We start from the raw sequence: 19707 nt of genomic DNA, 5'->3' as shown, positions 1-19707 counted from the left end.
GTAGGAAGCCCCGCCCACTATTACTGCGCGCGCAACGGGTCAACGCAACGGCTCAGTATTTTGCAGGAAGACCACAACCTACCGCACCACTGAAGGCTCACTTTTTAACAACAAGAGAAAAGGCGGGACGACGCTTCCCGCGACTATTGTTGGCCTCTGACCTCCGGTGAAATCTTCAAATTAAAAGTGTACTATTACGGGTTATTGCAAACACTTAAAATAAAGCGAATAAAATATAATTTAATCATCAGTGAGTCTGATTGAAAACCTGGACATCCTGCGTGTGAGACCACCGTTACCAATCACCGCTACGCTTCCTAATGCCGTTGTTGACGGTGATGCTTTAACTTTTAAAGCAGCGCGTCCCCACTTCCGCCGTGCCTCCGTCGTTAGCGCGGCTAGCTTGACGTGGCGGCTCTGAACCCTGGCGTCGGAAAAGCAGATCAATCGGAACGGGGACGTCGATTGCGATTGAGCTGCGACGCCGATCGCCACGCCAAGTCGGTAAGAAAGCGGACGCATTGGGCGGTTGCTCGGCTTTCTGCGCTTTGCGCCAACCCCAAAACGAACTCCTTTGGCTTCGCCGTGTTTGCGTGCTGTGAGCCCTCCGTCTCCTTTGTTCGCCTTCCGCACAGAGGATGCGCATTTTTGTCAAATAGGACCGCACAGGGACACACGAGCTCGCCGCATTCCTCAGACTTGTGCAGGCTCAACGCGTCAGCATGGTTTGCTTGCTGCTATTCGCGTGGGCGCTGAAGGGAAGAAAAACAACAACATGTTTAGACTGTTTGTGTGCGCGCCATTCAGTGCATTCCACACTCGAGGGGAGGTCGAGACGTCATTACCAAGCTAAAATGTGTTGGGTGTCGCAGGGATATGACGTTGCAGTTGGGACTAAGAAATAATTGCAATGGTTTCTCTGTCAAAGGTCCTGGTCCAAGTGTATTTTGGTTCTGCTTTGAGTTTGCTTTTTTTTTCTGGCCCAAATGTACTTTGTTCCTGGTCTAAGCATGCTTTGGTTCAGGTTTAAGTGTGCTTGGGTTCAAGTGTACCTTTGTTCCAGTCAAAATGTTCCCAGCTAAGGTCTAAGTGTGCTTTGGTCCAAGTGTTCACAGCTCAGCGTATTGCGGTCTTGGTCTGAATTTGCTACTGATCTAAGCGTGCTTTGGTTTTGCTCACATGTGGAACTGCAGAACGTTTTGCCTTTTAAAAAAACAAACAAACAAAAAAAAAAACAGGAAGTTGAAACGTTCCTTTTTTTTGGTGTCCTCAGGTGGACAGAAGCTGGAAGTTGGTCTTTTCCCTCCAGGAGTTAACCTGCAGCCCCCCCAGTGTGAATGCTTCACGGCCAAGTCTAATTCCTGGTGCTCCTCCCCCCCCTTTTGTTCCCTCCCCTCCTTCCCTCCTCCCCCTCCCTAAGCCACCCCCCCCCCCCCCCCCCCACCCCATCTCCATCCCCCCGACTCAGGTGGATGAATGAAGACCCCCTTTAAGAGCCCAGAGGCCCCGCGGCCCAGAGTCGACGGTGGTAAGTGGCCGACGCATTGCCCGAGTGTAACCGAACGCACCACCGAGCCAACTGGGATGACGTTGTGTGTTGCAGGACATTCCGGTGTGACGGTCAACATGATGAAGAGGAGGAATCCTCACAAGTATGACCAAGGTGTAGACCAAGAAGAAGAGGAGGTTCTGAAATTTCTGACATGTCTTCTCTGGCAGGAAGCAGAAGAGCGGCGTGGGGCCCAGTAGAACTTTGTCCCCGGCCAAGACGAACATCGTGGGCTGCAGGATCCAACACGTGTGGAAGGAAGGTAGTAAGTCGTCCCAATGGAAGGGGACGGTTCTGGACCAGGTCCCCGTCAACCCGTCCCTCTACCTGATCAAGTACGACGGCTTCGACTGCATCTACGGCCTGGAACTGCACAGCGACCAGCGGGTCCTCGGACTCCAGGTGCTGCCCGACCTAGTGGGTGAGGAAGCGCCGATCACACCTGACCAAACACTTGTGTGTACCATTCTTGAAGCGACCACTGAACTAACCGCAGTGTCCTATTCTTAATAATACATTTCAATTTGTTTTCAAGCATGTAGTTAATAAGGACAGTGAAGTAACTACCAAGTGTCCCTGTATACGGACACTGAACTCACCACCACTTTTTAAACGAACAGCGAACTAACCGCTAAGCATATCACTCTCATTACAAACAGTAAACTAACTACAAAGTGTACTACACCTGATAAAGACAGTCAACTCACCACAAAGTTTCTCACTGTTAGTAAGGACCGTGTACTAACTGCAAAGTGTCCCGAAATCTATAAGGGCAGTGAACTAACCACCAATTGTCCCACTATTAATACACCTAGCGAACTAGCCACCAAAATCTCCCACTTTAAATGCAGATAGTGAACTCACTGCCACGTGTCCCATACTTAATAGAAACTAACCACAAAGTTAATAATGACCACAAACTCCTCACCAATTATCCAACTGTTTGTACAGACGGCGAACTGCCTGAAGTGTTCCACAGTTAATACACACAGCGAACACACCACCAAGCGTCCCACTTTTTAATACAGTGTACTAACCCCATTTGTGTAAGTGTCACACTGTTAATGCAGGCAGTGGACTAACCACAAAGGGTCCAACTGGTAATGATGACAATGATCTAGCTGCGAAGTTTCTCAGTTTGTATAGACAGTGAATTAAGATAAAATAAGATACCAATATTCCTTTAATGATTCCCTCAGGGGTGAATTCAGGTGTTACACCAGCACACAGGACATGCACATAAAAGATATTAATAATGTAATTAATAAGTAAAATAGAAATGCAAAGTAAGGAACAGTTTTATTTTCATTAACAACAAAGTGTCCCACTCTTATTACAGACAGCGAACTAATCACAAAATGTCGCTCAGTGACTATGGACGGTGAACTCACCACAAAGTCTCCCTGTTTATAAGGACTGTGAATTAACCACATTTCTGAATCTTAGTACAGACCGTAAAGTAACAAATAGTGTCCCACTCTTAATACAGACCGTGAGCACACCACAAAGATCATTTCAGTGGTTCTTAACCTTGTTGGAGGTGCTGAACCCCACAAGTTTCATATGTGCATTCAGCAAACCCTCCGTGATTGGAAAATTAAAATAATAATACAAAAAAATCAAATTCAAATCATAGATATGTTGCATCATTGTACAAAATGAATCATTCATCACACAAAATCAGTCATAGAATAACAAAATCAATAAACATGAATATGAATTTCGCTTCCAAATTGAATGAACATTTACTGCGAATCAATGTGAATTTTGCTGTATTTGCTCAGGAATTGGCGGCATCACCTTGGAAAGTGACACTCGTGTCATTTTCGGAATCATAATCAGTCCTCTTTATTTGCTAAGTATGTCAAAAGCAGCCAATGAATTTGTCTCCGGTAGCTGGAGCACGACAACAGACAGCCATCTTGACAATAAATAATTATGAGACATAAAAACATAAAAATACACATCACTTAGCCTCTAGATATTTAATTACAAGAGGAAAGAACCTGCTGGAATGTCTGCTGGTTTTAGCTTGCATTGATCGACAGCGCCTACCTGAGGGAATGAGCTGGAAGACGTGGTGACCAGGATGTGGAGGGTCCAAGAGGATTTTGCATGCTCTTGTCTTAGTTCTGGCAGCATGCAAGTCCTCACGGGTGTGTAGGGGGGGTACCGGCGATTTTTTTTTTTCCGGCAGTCCTGATTGTCCGTTGTAGTCGGAGTTTGTCCTTTTTTGGTGGCAGCACCAAACCCAACTGTGATTGATGAACACAGGACTGATTCGATGACTGTTGTGTAGAATGGCCTCCACAGCTCCTGTGGCAGGCTGTGCTTCCTCAGAAGCCGCAGGAGGCACATCCTCTGCTGGGCCTTTTTGAGGATGGAGTTGATGTTGATCTCCCACCTCAGGTCCTGAGATATTGTAATTCCCAGGAACTTGAAGGTTTCGACGGTTGACACAGGTCAGTTGGACAGCATGAGAGCAGCTGTGGTGAAGTATGCTTCCTGAAGTCCACGATCATCTCTACACTCTTGAGCGTGTTGTGCTCCAGGTTGTGTCTGCTTCACCAAACCTCCAGCGGCTCCACTTTCTGTCGATTCGCAGACTCGTCACAGGCTGATGATTGTGGTGTCATCTACAAACTTCAGGAGTTTGACAGCCGGGTGTGTTGAGGTGCAGTCGTTCGTGTTGAGAGAGGGAGAGAGAAGAGAGCAGCGGAGCGAGGACACATCCTTGGGGTGTCTCCCAGCCTCACCTGCTGTGTCCTGCCTGTCAGGAGGCTGTAAATCCACTGGCAGATGGCAGGCAAGACACTAAGGTGGAGAAGCTTGGCGTAGAGGAGTTCGGGGATGATGATGTTGAACTGAGCTGAAGTCTACGAACAGGATCCTTGTGTAGGTCCCCGTGCCGTTGAGGGTTTATAAGATGAAGTGCAGTTCCACGTTGACTGTGTCATACACAAACCTGTTTGCTCGGTAGGCAAACTGCAGGGGGTCCAGCATGGGACCTGTGATGATGGTGGAGCGTTTCAAACAGAATGGTACTTCACACAATTCCAGAGAACTGTTTTGGGGGAAGTGGTCGCTTGTCGTTGCTTTGCGATTTTAATCCTCGCCAGACTGACTGAGTTGTTGGCAATAAACTGTTTTTCCATCTTTTCTGCATAATTTCTCTTGGTGATGTTAATTTCTTTTGTCAGCTGATTTGTAGCGTGATTGTACAGGGCTCTGTTCCCACTTCAACAGGCGTCCTCTTTAGCCTGGCGAAGTTGCTTAAGTAAGTTTGGCAGCGAACCATGGCTTGTTGTTATTGAACGTGCAAAATGTCTGTTGGTACACACTCCTTCACAGAAACGGATAGAGGGTGTGATGCTCTCCGTATAATCATGCAAGCTGCCAGTTGAAGTTTCAAAGACACTCCAGTCTGTGCAGTCTAAACAGTATTGATGTTCCATCTTTGCTTCATTGGTCCACTTCTTCACTGTTTTCGCACATTTTAAGTTTGTGCCTGTATCTTGGGATTAAGTGAATTAAGCAGTGGTCAGACGAGCCCCAGAGCTGCACTGGGGATAGCACGTTATTTATATGCGTGGTATAGCAGTGGTCTAGAATATTGTTTTCCCTGGTAGGACAGTCAATGTGCTGCTTGTCTTTAGGGAGTTCAGTTTAGTTTTGTTAAAGTCCCCATAAATAATGAGGGGTGAATCTGGGTGCTTTTTTTTCAAGTTTGTTTAGTTGTTCAGCGAGTGTTAGCAGTGCTGAGTCCGTGTCAGCCTGGGGAGGAATGTAGAAACCTGCGAGGATGAAAGAGGTGATTTCATGGTATTTACACCTAGATGTTGAACAACTCAGGAGTGTGTGCCTTTTGTTTGAAGCCACCTACTTTTCAAGTGAGCAAAAGCATTGGAACAGACATAATTAAATTAACTTAAAGTGAATAACATATTTGCGTGCATAACCCTTACTTGCAATAACTGCATCAAGCCTGCAACCTATTGCTTTTCCTGGCCTTTACTGCAACTTTTTCTTGTTTGTGCGGGTTTCTCCCTTCAGTCTCTGCTTCAGGAGGTAAAATGTACGCTCTATTGGGTTAAGGTCCGGTGATTGACTTGGCCAGTCTAAGACCTTCCACTTTTTCCCCCTGATGAAGACCTTTGTTGTGTTGGCAGTGTGTTTTGGGTCATTGTCTTGTTGCATGATGACGCTTCTCCCGATTAGTTTGGATGCATTTTCCTGTAAATTGCCAGACGAAATGGTTTTGTAGACTTCAGAATTCATTCCGCTGCTACCATCATGAGTTACATCATCAATAAAGACTAGTGAGCCCATTCCAGAAGCCCAAGCCATGATATTCCCTCCACCATGCTTCACTGATGAGCTTGTGTGTTTTGGATCATAAGTTGATCGTTGCTTTCTCCATACGTTGGCCTTTCCATCACTTTGGTAGAGGTTAATCTTGGTCTCATCAGTCCATAAAATCTGGTTCTAAAACATTTGTGGCTCATCCCTGTACTTTACTAAAGCCAATCTGGCCTTTCAATTCGTTTTGCTGATGAGTGGTTAGCATCTTGTGGTATGGCCTGTATATTTCTTCTCTCAAAGTCTTCTTCGAACAGTGGATTATGATACCTTCACCCCTGCCCTGTGGAGGTTGGCTGTGATGTCACTGACTGTTGTCTTTGGGTATTTCTTCACAGCTCTCACAATGTTTCTGTCAGCAGCTGCCCTCGGCCGACCTGTTCGATGTCTGTTGCTCAGTATACCAGTAGTTTCTTTATTTTTCATCACATTCCAAATTGTCGTATTGGCTATGCCTAATGTTTGTGCAATAGCTCTGATCGATTTTCCCTCTTCTCTCAGCTTCAAAATGGTTTGCTTTTCTCCCGTAGACGTCTCTCTGGCCTCCATGTTTGCTAAACAGCAAATTCAGTTTTCACAGGTGAAAGCCAAAAAGAAGCACTACGTTTAAACAATCAATCTAAAAGGAAACACCAGAGCAACTAGAAAAACCCATCAGTTACATGTTCCAATACTTTTGCTCACTTGAAAAGTGGGTGGCTTCAAACAAAAGGTGCTCTGTCCTGAGTTGTTTAACACATCCGGATGTAAATATCATGAAATAAAAGCTGGAATTCTGAACTTTCGTCTCATAAAAACAAAGGAATTGCCATTCCAATACTTTTGGGGGGAACAGTATACACGCGTACATACACACACACACACACACAGTCTTGACCAGTGAATCCCTGTGGTTGACCCAGGTTAAGATTCACTGCTTTAGATAGTTAAAAGGACACTGTACTAGCCACAAAGTGCCCCGCAGTTGATAACAGTAAACGCATCACTAAGTTTCCCAATATAAATAGACAATTAACTAAGCATGGTGTCCCACCATTTTCACAATGAACTAACCACCAAGTGTCCCACAGTTAACAAGGGTAGCAAACCCATCACCAAGTGGCTCACTATTATTATTGTGTTAACTATGAAGTGTTCCAACGTTTTTCCAAAGTATAAACTAACAACAAATGGGGCGTACCGCCACGCACTTTCGGTTTTAAGGACTGATCCGCCCCCGCCTCTTCCGGTCCGTTGATCTCTATGCCAAATGACTGGATTATTTGCAATTCACTCAAGGTACACCGAAAACTTCGCCGAGAGAGTTGAGTCTGATTGTTAAGGCATCCGCGTCAATACTTGGACCGATTGTCAAATGTGTAATAATGTTAGCTCACTACAGCCCACTCGTTGTTTGGTCAAAACTACAAGGGACGACATAATTACTGACATTTTATATACGTCTTTAAGCAAACTACATCAAAACAACATTGTCTTTTTTTCCCTCTTTTCGTGGTGATTTCTAGTAGTGAGCTGTGTTTTGTCTGTGAGGCCAGCAACTTGATTAGAGACAGCGAGCTGGCCCGTCAGCCGGCCGGCTTATTGTCACCATGCTTTTGCACACTAAACATTCTCAACTTGTATTCCATATTTAAATGAGTTTTTTTTTTTGCTTTGTTAACAAATCTAATACCGACCAACATAAAATAAATCGAAAACTGATCATTTGAGGGAAGTCAGCAACCGCATAAGAGTCATTGTTTTATTTAAGCCGCCCTTATGGCATAACAATTCTATGTGCCCATCCTGCGTAAGATTGCGTTTAAAACCTGGGACGGTACGTACGCCCGGAAAAGCACGGAGATGCAGAGTTGAAAGGAGTTATATCGTACTTGTGTGACTTCATAGCGTGGCTTGACTCTTTTGTGACCGATTGGCTCCAAGTCAGCCTTTGATCATCCACAAGCTCCAAAATAGAATAGGCAGTGTGTCACAATAGTTTTAATGGCCATAATGTTTACAAGATCCGAAAAGTTCTCTTCGCTTATCAATTTGCCCGGCCGATGCTTCGCTCAGCGGTGCCATGCTCTGTGTGGCTGCCGTTCGCATGGGCTAATGCTATAGAAGCTTCACACAAAGGCACATTTAAAAATAAATAAATAAATCATTAAAAATAAAAATAAAAAGGGAGAGAGACACAAAGGCACACATCAATAATCGACAGTAGTGTTTTTTGTTCGCTAAAACATCAACCGTTTCGTTTTGCTTCAGGGGGATGCCGTAGGATTGACTGCCAGATGGTGTTTACAAAAAACATTAAGAAATGTTCAATAAACAGAATATTTTTTTTTTTGCCAGAAGTCCTGCCTCATCTGTAGCATAAACCCCATAGTCTCACTTTTAAGACGGACAATAAAATAAGATGGAAGTGTCCGACTCTTAATTTAGACAATAAACTAATCACAAAGTGTCCCACTGGTAATAAGGACAGCAAACTCATCACTAAGTAACCCAGGATTGGCAGTGAACTAACCATGAAGTGTCCCACTGTTTTTACAGGCAGTAAACTAAACACAAATTGTCCCACTTTTAATAGAGATACTGAACTAACAATGAAAGGTCCCACTATTAGTACAGACAGTGAGCACACAATCGTATGTCAAACAGCATTTATTTAGATGGGAAACTCACCACTAAGTTTCTTTACGTCAGACAGTGAGATATCCATTAAGTGTCCTACTCTCAATACTGACTGTGAACTAACCACAAATGCCGCTTTTGCATTACAAGTTCCAGAACGGCCTGGCCCCTCTCTGCCCCGGCCTCGCTTGGCCTGGCCTCCGTTGCTTTTCCATTACAACGGGCACCAATCAAAAGTGGGGGACGGAACAGCTTGCTAAAGAGAGAGGGTGTTGGTGAGAATAAAAGCTTATCTGCGGCGACGTTAAGAAAAAGGTTCTGAAAAGAGGTGCCATTGTCACCGCTTGGCCTTGAAAAAGTGTAATGGAGAAGCGACCACGTGAGGCTGGTTGGGGGGGTAGAACCGATACAATGGAAAAGGGGCAAGTACCACAGAATGTTCCACAATTAATACACAGACTCCAAATTAACCACAAAGCCTGCCTGTGTTAATAGAGAGCGTGAACTCACAACCGTGATTTGACTTCCATTGTTTTCGTGTTTGATTCCAGCTCCGGCCCGTGTGACGGATGCGCTGCTAGCGGACGCCATGATCGGCAAGGCGGTGGAGCACATGTTCGAGACTGAGGATGGCCCCAAGGAGGAGTGGCGGGGGATGGTGCTGGCCCGCGCACCCATCATGACATCCTGGTTTTTCATCACGTACGAGAAGGACCCAGTGCTCTACATGTACCAACTACTGGATGACTACAAGGAGGGAGATCTGCGCATTATGCCCGACGCCAGTAAGTGGCACCTGAACGCAACAATTGCCACCGTTAGGGTGCGCAAATGTTTGGCCTGTGGGCCACGAACAGCCCGCTTCGTTTTTAAATTCTGCCCACTGAGCATTTACTTTATAAGAGTCCTGTGATATTTGCTGCATTGTTACCTTTTTTCCCATAACTTGGTAAGTTAAAACATTTCATTTATTTTTAAATTATTTCTATACCTTATCAACATTTTATGTAGTTATAACATTTTAACCGTAACATGAAAAAAGATTAACTAAACTTAATTATAAGAAAATGTATGTATAAAATAGATTAACATTTATTTATTTGATTTAGTTCAATTCTAAATTAAAAATGAGAATTATTATACAAATTCCAATGAAGTTGGGATGTTGTGTAAAACCTGAATAAAAACAGAATACATTCATTTGCAAATCCTTTTGAACCTTTTTTCAGTTGAATAAAAAAACAAAAAGCTGAGATGAGCAGGATTACCACTATGGTACATCACATTACCTTTTAACAACACTCAAGAAGCAGTTGGGAACTGAGGACACTAACTGTTGAAGCGTTGTTAGTGGAATTGTTTCCTATTCATGCTTGTTGCTTAACAGTCTGGGGTCTCCATTGTCCTATTTTGCACTTTATAATGCACTACAAATTTTTAATTGGAGACGGGTCTGGACTGCTGGCAGGCCAGTCGAGTATGCACACTCTTTTACTACAAAGCCACACTGTTGTAACACGTGCACAGTGTGGCTTTGCTTTGTCTTTCTGAAATGAGCATGGATGTCCCTGAAAAATATGTTGCTTGGATGGCAGCATACGTTGCTTCAGAATCTGTGTGTACCTTTCACACAGATGCCATGGGCACTAACACACCTCCATAGCATCACAGATGGTTGCTTTTGAACTTTGCGCTGACACCAATCCAGATGGCCCTTTCCTCTTTGGCCCGATGGCCATGAATTCCAAAAACAACTTGAAATGTGGATTCTACAGCACACTTTTCCACTTTGCGTCAGTTCAACTCAGTTGAGATCAGGCCCAGAGAAGCCAGCTGCGTTTCTGGGTGGTGGTGTTCTATGGCATTTGCTTCGCATGGTAGAGTTTTGACTTGCATTTGTAGATGTTGTGACGAACTGTGTTAACTGACACTGTTTTCTGAAGTGTTCCTGAGCCCACGTAGTAATATCCTTGACACATTGATGCCAGTTTTTAATGCAGTGCCGCCTGAGGGATTGAAGGTCATGGCCATTCAATGTTGGTTTTCGGTCTTGCTGCTTACATGCAGAGATTTCTCCAGGTTCTCTGAATCTTTTGAGAATATTAGGACTGTAGATGATGAAATCCCTAAATTCCTTGCAATTGTACTTTGCAAAATGTTCTTAAACTGTTGGACTATTTGCTCTCAGAATCAGAATCATCTTTATTTGCCAAGTATGTCCAAAACACACAAGGAATTTGTCTCCGGTAGTTGGAGCCGCTCTAGTACAACAGACAGTCAATTTACAAAACACTTTGGAGACAAAGACATTGGCGAAAAACAATTGTGCAAAAAGATGCAGAGTCCTCTAGCACTTAGAGCAGTTCGAATGACTAATATTGCAATAGTCCGGTGCAATGACCATTGTGCAAAAGGCGCCGAGACTTCAAGGAGTGTATGCGGTTTAAAGTGATGAGTTGTGCGATAATCTGGGACAATGTTGGTTGTGCAAATGTTGCAGATACTCCTCAATCAGTCTCGCAGTTGTTCATAAAGTGTGAGCCTCGCCCCATCCTTGCTTGTGAACAACTGAGCCTTTCGGGGATGCTCATTTTATACCCAAAGATGACACTCATCTGTTTCCAATTACTGTATTTTCACGACCATAAGGCGCAATTAAAAGTCTGAAATATTCTCCCAAATGGACGGGGCGCCTTACAATGCAACGCACCTTATGTGTGCACCGAGTTCCAAAATCTGTAAATGCTGTTGTGTGACTTTAATGAGCGCTCCGCTTGACTGACTGGGAGCATTTCCTGCCGACACGCTGCTTATATAGAGGAAGGCGGACGTTACTGAGGACAGCAGCAGACGTAAAGGGGTAAGGGTGCGTGTGAGAGAGGAGGCTAAAGACGCCCCCAGTAGGTATATCGTTCCGGTGTGCGCATCGGTTTGGCGAAGGACCCCCGAAAATGGCACCTATGAACAGACACGCTTACGAAGCACAGTTTAAACTGCAAGCTATTAGTTATGCGTAGGAACATGGGAATCGAGCAGCCGCAGCTGTGAGAGAATTCAAGATCAACAAATCCATGGTTAGGAAGTGGAGAAAGCAGGAAAACGAGCGACGCCAAGTCAAGAAGACAAAGCTGAGTTTCCGCGGGGAAAAAAAGAAAAACAAAACGCGGAAATAAGGCAAGGTGGCCCGAGTTGGAACCAACTCGGGCAATGGATTAATGGGCAAAGAACAGCCGGGAGAAGTGTCTCTACAGTCACCATTCGACTGAGTGCAATAACTCGGAACTTGCCATCATTCCGGGAGGCTTGACGAACCGTTGGACATCCGTGTAAACAGGGCGTTCAAAGTGAAGTTGCCAGCGGCGTGGGAGCCATGGATGACAGATGGCGAACACAGCTTTACTAAGACTAGGAGGCAGCGCCGGGCGAGTTACGCCACAATTTGTGAATGGATTGTGGATGCTCGGGCTAACGTGGCTGCTTGCACTGTTGTTCGAGCTTTCGTAAAAGCCGGCATCATTTCTGAGGAGTCGCACGGCAATGAGACTGACTCTGACAATGACGAGAGAGAACCTGCCGTGTTTGATGGAGAACTTGCCCAGCTGTTCATTTTGGATACAGAAGATGAGGACTTTGATTGATTTGTGGATGATGATTGATGAAAAAAATAACTTGAGTACATTAAATACTTCAATAAAGTACAACGGAACTCAGTTTTGCTCCCGGTGCCTTTTTAAAGACATTGTTTTAGCGTATGTTTTAAGCTAGCGTATGTTTTACCATGCCTGCGTCCAATAATACGGTGCACCTTATGTATGTGTTAAATACAAAAATAGACCCCGTAACTGAGACTGCGCCTTTTAATACGGTGCACCCTATGGTCGTGAAAATACGGTAACCTGTTCACCTGTGGAATGTTCCAAACAGGTGCGTTTTGAGGATTCAACTTTCCCAGTCTTGTCCCAGCTTTTTAGGAACTTGTTGCAGGCATTAAATTCAAACTGAGAGAATATTTGCAAAAATAGGGTTTGAAACGCTCAACAAATGTTGAAGCAGGAGGGAATAATGTAGAATATGGCGGAATGTGGGGAAATGTGGAGAATGTAGGAATGTGTTTTCAAGATCCGAATGAGCTGAATGTTTTGAATGTGGGATGGGAATCGTCGAACTGTTTTGTTGACTGTCTCAATGGGAATGAATGGGAAATTTTTGGGTGAAAAATATGGAATTGTGGGTAATATTTCAATGAGGAAGAATACACCGTGTGAATTTTTGTAATAGGTTGACGTTGGAATGGTGTGAATCGGATACAAATGTGCAAGTAGTTAATAGACAAAAAAACGGCGGAATAAATTAAAAAAAAAAACCAATACATTTCAGAATTCACACAATGAGTTAATTATTAAGTAGCTAAACTATAAATAAACTTTTACATGTGCTTTTAACATTTAATTATTTAAATATGATTATCCATCCATCATCCGTACAGTTTATCCTGCAACGCAGTTCTTTACTATTACAAATATTACTGAGACCAAAGTTATCGATTTAATTCATTCACTCAAACCATCTAAGGCAAAGGATGTTTTTGGAATGGACACGTGCATGCTCAAAGATCTAGGTTCAACTCTTGCTACTCCTATTGCCTCAATCATTAATCTTTCAATTTCAGCTGGTCACTTTCCAAAGGCCTGGAAATCTGCTATTGTTACCCCTGTCTTTAAATCCGGTGACTCAACTTCTCTGAATAACTACCGACCTATAAGCATTCTTCCGGCCATTTCCAAAGTTGCAGAAAAATGGGTGTCAGAGCAGATTGTCCATTGTTTAATCAGCAGCTCCCCCTCTCTCCACGCCATGCAGTTTGGTGTCAGATCCAAGCATTCCACTGAAATGGCTACATGCCTCTTCATTGAGAAAATAAAATCTTCTCTCGACAAGGGTGGAGTTGTAGGGGCGGTGTTCTTGGACCTCAGGAAAGCTTTCGATACAGTAAATCACTCTGTTCTTCTTACCAAGCTCTCAAAATTTAAAGCTGTGAGCTGGATTGAATCATATCTGCATGACCGAACACAATCTGTATCAGTTAGCAACTGCAGATCAGAGTCTCTTAGGCTAACCTCTGGAGTCCCTCAGGGATCAATATTAGGCCCCCTTTTATTTAGTCTTTATATCAACGATTTGCCCACTGTTTGCTCTGAAGCAGAGTGCGTAATGTATGCAGACGACACAGTTTTCTTTGTTCATGGTCGCTCCAAAGATACTGTTGCTGCTAAACTCACTAATACAATGTCCTGTGTCACAACTTGGTTGCAGGAGTGCTGTCTACAGCTGAACGTTTCTAAAACTGTAGGCATGTATTTCACTAAAACAAATAGAGTATCACCTGACCCCGACATACTTGTTGATGGAGAAAAAAATGCAAATTGTCAGCCAATGCAAATATCTTGGGTTAATAATAGATTCACAGCTTTCCTTTAAAGCCCATATTGACAAATTGTGTAAAAATATCAAATTAAACCTCGCAAATTTTCGTGCAATTCGGAATGAAATGTCAACTGAAGCTGCAAAAATTTACTTGCATTCAATGATTCTTAGTCACTTTAACTATTGCATAACCAGTTGGTCCCAGGCTGGTCAGAATGCAAAAAAAACATTGGAAGTTTTGTACAAACAAGTAATTAAAGTGATGGATAAAAAACCAAGGCACTTATATTGTCTTGTAGATGTATTTTACTGCTTTTTTACATCATGGCCAGGGGACTACAGATGAAAACTAGCCTTCTGGCTAATTCTGGCTTTTTTCACCATATGTACTTCATGTGTTTTATGAAATTGCATTGTCCCCTTTCAAAAATAAACTGATAAACAACAAGGGTTGCAGGCGTGCTGGAGCCTATCCCAGCTATCTTTGAGCGAGAGGCGGGGTACACCCTCAACTGGTCGCCAGCCAATCACGTTTTATAAAATAATTTCCCATTTTTTTTAACTAAAGAATTGGTTAATTGACTTATAAATACAAGTATTATTAAGATAAATATAAATATATATAAGATATATTTGTTTACGTAAATGTAAAATTTTTGACTGCCCCCCACTGCTGGAATTCAGCATTACAACAAAGGCTAGGTGGCTTCGATGACGTAGGCAGTGGCGACTGTCTCCCCACCCCTCGCTGGTGAATATACACTGTGTAAATAAAGCTGTTGAAACTCGCAAGGTAAATAAAATGAATGAAAAGATCCAGCGTACCTGTGTTCTCTAACAACTGCGGTGTTACAGTACCTTTTTGTTCATGTAGAGTCACATACACATTTCTGGGTTCCCGCCCAAACCATTCAAATAATATACATTATGAAGTATACATCTTATTGTTTTACAACAATACTTAACTACATTTATTATGTATCTGTGGATAAAAGCTTGTGAAGCTAGCTAGCGAAGCTTATGGCCAACATGTACACTGGGCTATACGTATGTGCCTCTTTACAGCTTTTCAAATAACTCTTAAAATACTGTATCACACTCTCCTCCTGTTCATGTAGTATTAATCTGTCTTTTTATGGTTTAATAAATGTGATCTAGTACAATAATGTATGTGCAGCATCAAACGTACGATATGCAATCGCTCAATGTGCGGGAGGGATTGTGAGGCTGTCACTTAACTTGACTGCATTCTGTGCAGGATGTTTTTCCCCAGTTGTCCCAAGCTTCTTCCTCTGGTCTTTTCCCCATGTCGATCATGCTTTTCATGTCACATCTCCGGACCTCAGCTGGATGTCACCGGCGATCGATGTCCGTAGGCAGATAAGGAGGCAGAGAGAAAGGCAGCAGCTTTATGATTATCATTTTATAATCAAGTGGATAAACATTCCAACCACATCGCTGGGTCAGTAGCAAGTTAATTTCCACACACGTAAAAAGAAATTAGATAAGGATCTATAAAAACAGGGACGAGAGGATTGCTGCTCAGCACACATGACTGCTTACACAGCTGTTGGCAGCCAACGCGCTCCTTGAAAGGGGATATTGTTTTGTTTTTGTTTGGTTTTTTTGCTGCAATTTTTAATTATTATATTTGTTTACACAGTCATTATTGTATGATTCTTTTATGCTACAGAAACTCAGAATATTTTTAGTGAGCTTTTTACTGCCCATATTGCTTGGTAAAATGCCTCATTTCCGTGCCGACATTTCGGCTACCTCATATGCGGTGCACCACTAACTGGGCCAGCGTGGGAATGTATACGGTAGACACTAAATTTGAAAAAGAATCAAATATTGAAAAATACAGCAAGATGGTAGAGGAGCTGACAGGCTTAATCAGCATTGTCCTCCCCTCTTCTAGTGGCATGGGTGAAATTTTCTTTTTTTTTTTAAAACAAAAAAATAGTTGTGGATTTCAGGTTTAAATAGCCGTCATTGGCAGTGAATGAATTAAATTACGATGAAATTGATTATAAACAATGTCAAAAAAATTTGTAATATAATGTGGTATGTAAATTAACGTGTAAACGTCAAACTTTTTTTTTTTTTTTGCATTTATCAAACAAGTTGATTGATTATAATTCAGTTATTCATAATTTTTAAAAAATGAAATAATTATTTCATTAAAAAGTATCTTACACAATCAATTAATAGTACAGGAATACATAATTTGGTCATTAATTATAAGCAAATTATAAATAAATTTACATGTATAGTTATTTATTTTAATAAATGAGTCACTAATTATGAATCAATTATAAATACAATAATTTACATGTACATTTAACATTTATTTAAATAATTGGTTAATCAAACCTAAATTAAAAAGTGAGAATTCTTCTTAAAATAAAAATATCTGTTATTCCTTTTTCCGCAGGCGAGAGCGCGTCGTCGGAACGCGAGCCGGGCGAGGTCGTGGACAGTCTGGTGGGAAAGCAGGTGGAGTACGCCAAAGAGGATGGAGGCAAGCGCTCGGGGATGGTCATCCATCAGGTGGAAGCCAAGCCCTCCGTCTACTTCATAAAGTTCGACGACGACTTTCACATCTACGTCTACGATCTGGTCAAGACCACCTAAACCTTCGCCCCAATGACCGCCAACGCCCCCTTAAGACACATGGACACGCTTGTTGTTCTTTTCAGAACGCGCCAGCCACTGTAAGCCCCGCCCCTTTGGATGACGAGCAGGAAGTTGTCAGCAGAACTTGAACAGAGCTTGACTGCACCTCTCTGGACCATTACCATCATTAGCTCATGTGGCTATGATTCAAGTCGGAGTCAAAATTCATAACAAGCTAACTGGATGCCACTGATGACAACACATTTATTGATGCTTCTGGACTGCTAACTTTGGTAGCACCGTTAGCTTACACAGCTAGCACTTAAGTTGTAGTCCAAATTCATGAGGTCATTGTTACCAAGCTAACCGGATACCATTGATGACATTACAACAGTTAATGATCTATCTGGATCGCTAGCTTCGTTAGCATTGTTAGCTAGCACTCAAAATGTTCAAATTCATGGTACCTTGTTGGCTGGCAAATTGGATGCCATTGACATCACATTTAATGATCTCTCTGGACCGCTAACATTGTTAGCTTGAGCAGCTTGCACTCAAGTTGTAGTCAAAATTCATGGTGACTCATCCAGTGAAAGCTAACAGTAGACCACTGATGACATCACAATGTTTAATGATTTCTCTCTCAACTGCTAGCATCATTAGCATTGTTAGCCCATCGAGGTAGCGCTCAAGTTGAAGACAAGCCACAAGAATTTGTTAGCAAGCTAATCAGACGGCCGACAAAACAAACGTCTCTCTGTCCTTGAAATGGTCATCAACACACTGCACTCAACTCTCTCACCTTGTAGCATTGCAGAACGTTACCAGCTCAGATGGGGGGAAAGGGAAAAAAAAAAAAAGGCATCGTCTGGCCTTGAACTGATGATTGTTCGTGTGCTTCAGTGGGATGATCTTTGTCTTTCTAGAACCTTTGTTTAGCATTTTGTTGTGTTTTAACAATAACGGTTAGACATTCTAGAACATTTTGAGCTCAGACTGGAAAACAAGAAATGGTCTGGTGTTCCGCTGGTCTTCTAGAACATGTGCTTCAGCTTTGTTTCTGACCTGCCTTCTAGAATGTTCGTTTTGCTTTTTGTTGTGCTTTAACAATCATAACTGTTGTACATTCTAGAACAACGTTGTGAGCTCTGACTGAAAAACAAGCCATGGTCTGGCCGCTCTGGTGCTGATCTGATGATTGGTCTCCTACGTGTGCTTCAGCTTGATGTTCCTAAATATCATTCTAGGGTGTTTTACTTTTGTTATGCTTTAACAATCATCTATTGGTTAGACATTCTAGAACAACATTTGGAGCTCTAACTGAAGAACAAGATGGAGAACAAGACGTCTGGTATTGATCTGGTGATTGGTCTTCTAGAATGTGTGTGATCTCTTTTGATATTGGAAAATCCTAGAACGGTCCAAGCTCAGAAGAACAAGATAAACGTGTTATATGGCGTTAATCTGATGATTGGTCTTAGTGAATGTGCTATAGCTTGATGTTGGTGGATGTCATTATAGAACGTTCTTTTTGCCTTTTGTTGTGCTTTTAACAGTTGGACATTCTAGAACAATGTTCCAAGCTCTGTCTGACAAATGTTGTTTTGCGCTGATCTGAAGACTGGCCGTCTGGAACGTCTACTTATGCTTGATGTTCTCACCATGTTCTTTGATGTCATTCTAGAATGTTTTTCTGTTGGACATGCTAATCAAGAACAACATTCTCTGGTATCTGGAGAACAACGTGGTTTGGCGTTGATCTGGTAATTGGTCTTTTAGAATGTGGTTCACGTTCTAAGATGTTAATCGTTCCTTTTGCAGCTTGTTATAGTTAAACAATCCAGTTCTTTTCCTGCTGGACATTCTAGAGCAATGTTCTCAGCTCTGTCTAAAAAACGAGATGTGGTCTGGTGTTGATCTGATGATTGGGCTTCTAGAACATGCACTTCAGCGTGATGTTCTTGGACCTCATCTCGCTTTAGAAAGTTTTTGTTGTTGTTGTTGTTGTTTTGTTTTTTTCCTCTCCCCCTTGTGGTATAACAATCCAGTCCTGTTGGACATTCTAGAACATCTCAGCAGCCGGTCCAAACAAGATGAAGAATGATTGGTGTGCTTCATGTCATTCTGGAACAGGGGTCTCAAACTAATTTTTGTTGCCGGCCCCATCCTAGGTGTTTCCCTTGGAGGGCTGTTATCACTGAGCCCATATAAATGAATGATCATATTTCATAGGTTTACACAAGTTAATGGATAACTAGTTTTGAAATCAAACTCCAGAAAATAATATTTAACTATTATTCTGTTTTAAAATAGAATAATAGTTGGAACAAACAATTTGGGGGACTGATTAGAAAAAATGCTCCAGACAATTTAAAATTTTGGTAATCCAGCAAAAAACATTGTCAATGCACATGATTTGCCTTGGTGGACCACTTAAAATGATGCAGCGGGCCAGATCTGGCACCCGGGACTTGAGTATTACACTTGTGTTCTCGAAAATGTATTAAGTTCACTGTCATGCTTTAACAATCCTTTTGGACCATCTAGAATGTGCGAGGAACACGTGAGGAACGAGCAAATTCTCTCAACTGGAGTAGATGTTCAGTTGCTGGGAATGTTAACTCATTTGCATTACTACGGAAACAAGTTAAGAGGCCGCTTCAACATGCGTATCGTGGGTGCATGTATCACGTTTTGTGTACATTGTTGTATAAGTTGTTGCATGTTTGTGTCTTTTGTTCTTTTTGTGCCTTTTTCCTTTGAATGTTGGGGACCTAAAGTTGTTGTGTTTAAGTTTTGGACGTACTGTCCCTTAAAGAACGTGCCAACATCACCTTCGAGCCAACTGAGAAGAAAACTAATAAACAATTCTTTTTTTTTTCCACTTCTTACAAGTCTCTTTTCCTCACTTGTGCCTCCTGGTGGTCGGACATACAAACAAATATGAAGCGTCTGACAACAAAATAAAATGGGTAAAAAGGTGAACGTTAATGGAATTGTTTTTTACTTTCAGCACTCTGATGAATGATAGTATTTTTTTAAAGGAAGTGAACCAAAAAAGATAACTGAAACAACAAACAAATAGAAAAAGATAATTGGATGAATAATCAAATGGGTGCTCAGATATAACAAACAGA

The 19707-nt window shown here is 42.3% G+C and overlaps 2 protein-coding genes across 2 annotated transcripts in view; both read left to right on the top strand.

Moving 5' to 3' along the window:
* Window positions 1-19707, top strand: part of LOC133475771 (dematin-like) — a 111604-nt gene that overhangs the window by 18446 nt on the left and 73451 nt on the right. The window lies entirely within an intron of this gene.
* On the top strand, window positions 385-19454 carry spinb (spindlin b). Its single transcript, XM_061769258.1, has 6 exons — window positions 385-504; window positions 1274-1528; window positions 1604-1652; window positions 1720-1970; window positions 9079-9312; window positions 16389-19454. Exons 2-6 carry the CDS (start codon window positions 1477-1479, stop codon window positions 16586-16588), a joined length of 786 nt encoding a protein of 261 aa, XP_061625242.1. The 5' UTR covers window positions 385-504; window positions 1274-1476; the 3' UTR covers window positions 16589-19454.

Source organism: Phyllopteryx taeniolatus, chromosome 3, assembly GCF_024500385.1.
Source record: "Phyllopteryx taeniolatus isolate TA_2022b chromosome 3, UOR_Ptae_1.2, whole genome shotgun sequence".
In the NCBI taxonomy this organism is placed as follows: domain Eukaryota; kingdom Metazoa; phylum Chordata; class Actinopteri; order Syngnathiformes; family Syngnathidae; genus Phyllopteryx; species Phyllopteryx taeniolatus.
The sequence above is the reverse complement of the archived record's forward strand: the minus strand, read 5'-3'. Positions and strand labels throughout refer to the sequence as shown.

Coding starts and splice junctions, on each gene's coding strand:
- spinb (XM_061769258.1), top strand. CDS start 1,477: ATGAAGACCCCCTTTAAGAGCCCAGAGGCCCCGCGGCCCAGAGTCGAC. Junction 1,653..1,719: donor AAGAGGAGGAATCCTCACAA/GTATGACCAAGG, acceptor CTTCTCTGGCAG/GAAGCAGAAGAGCGGCGTGG. Junction 9,313..16,388: donor GCGCATTATGCCCGACGCCA/GTAAGTGGCACC, acceptor CTTTTTCCGCAG/GCGAGAGCGCGTCGTCGGAA.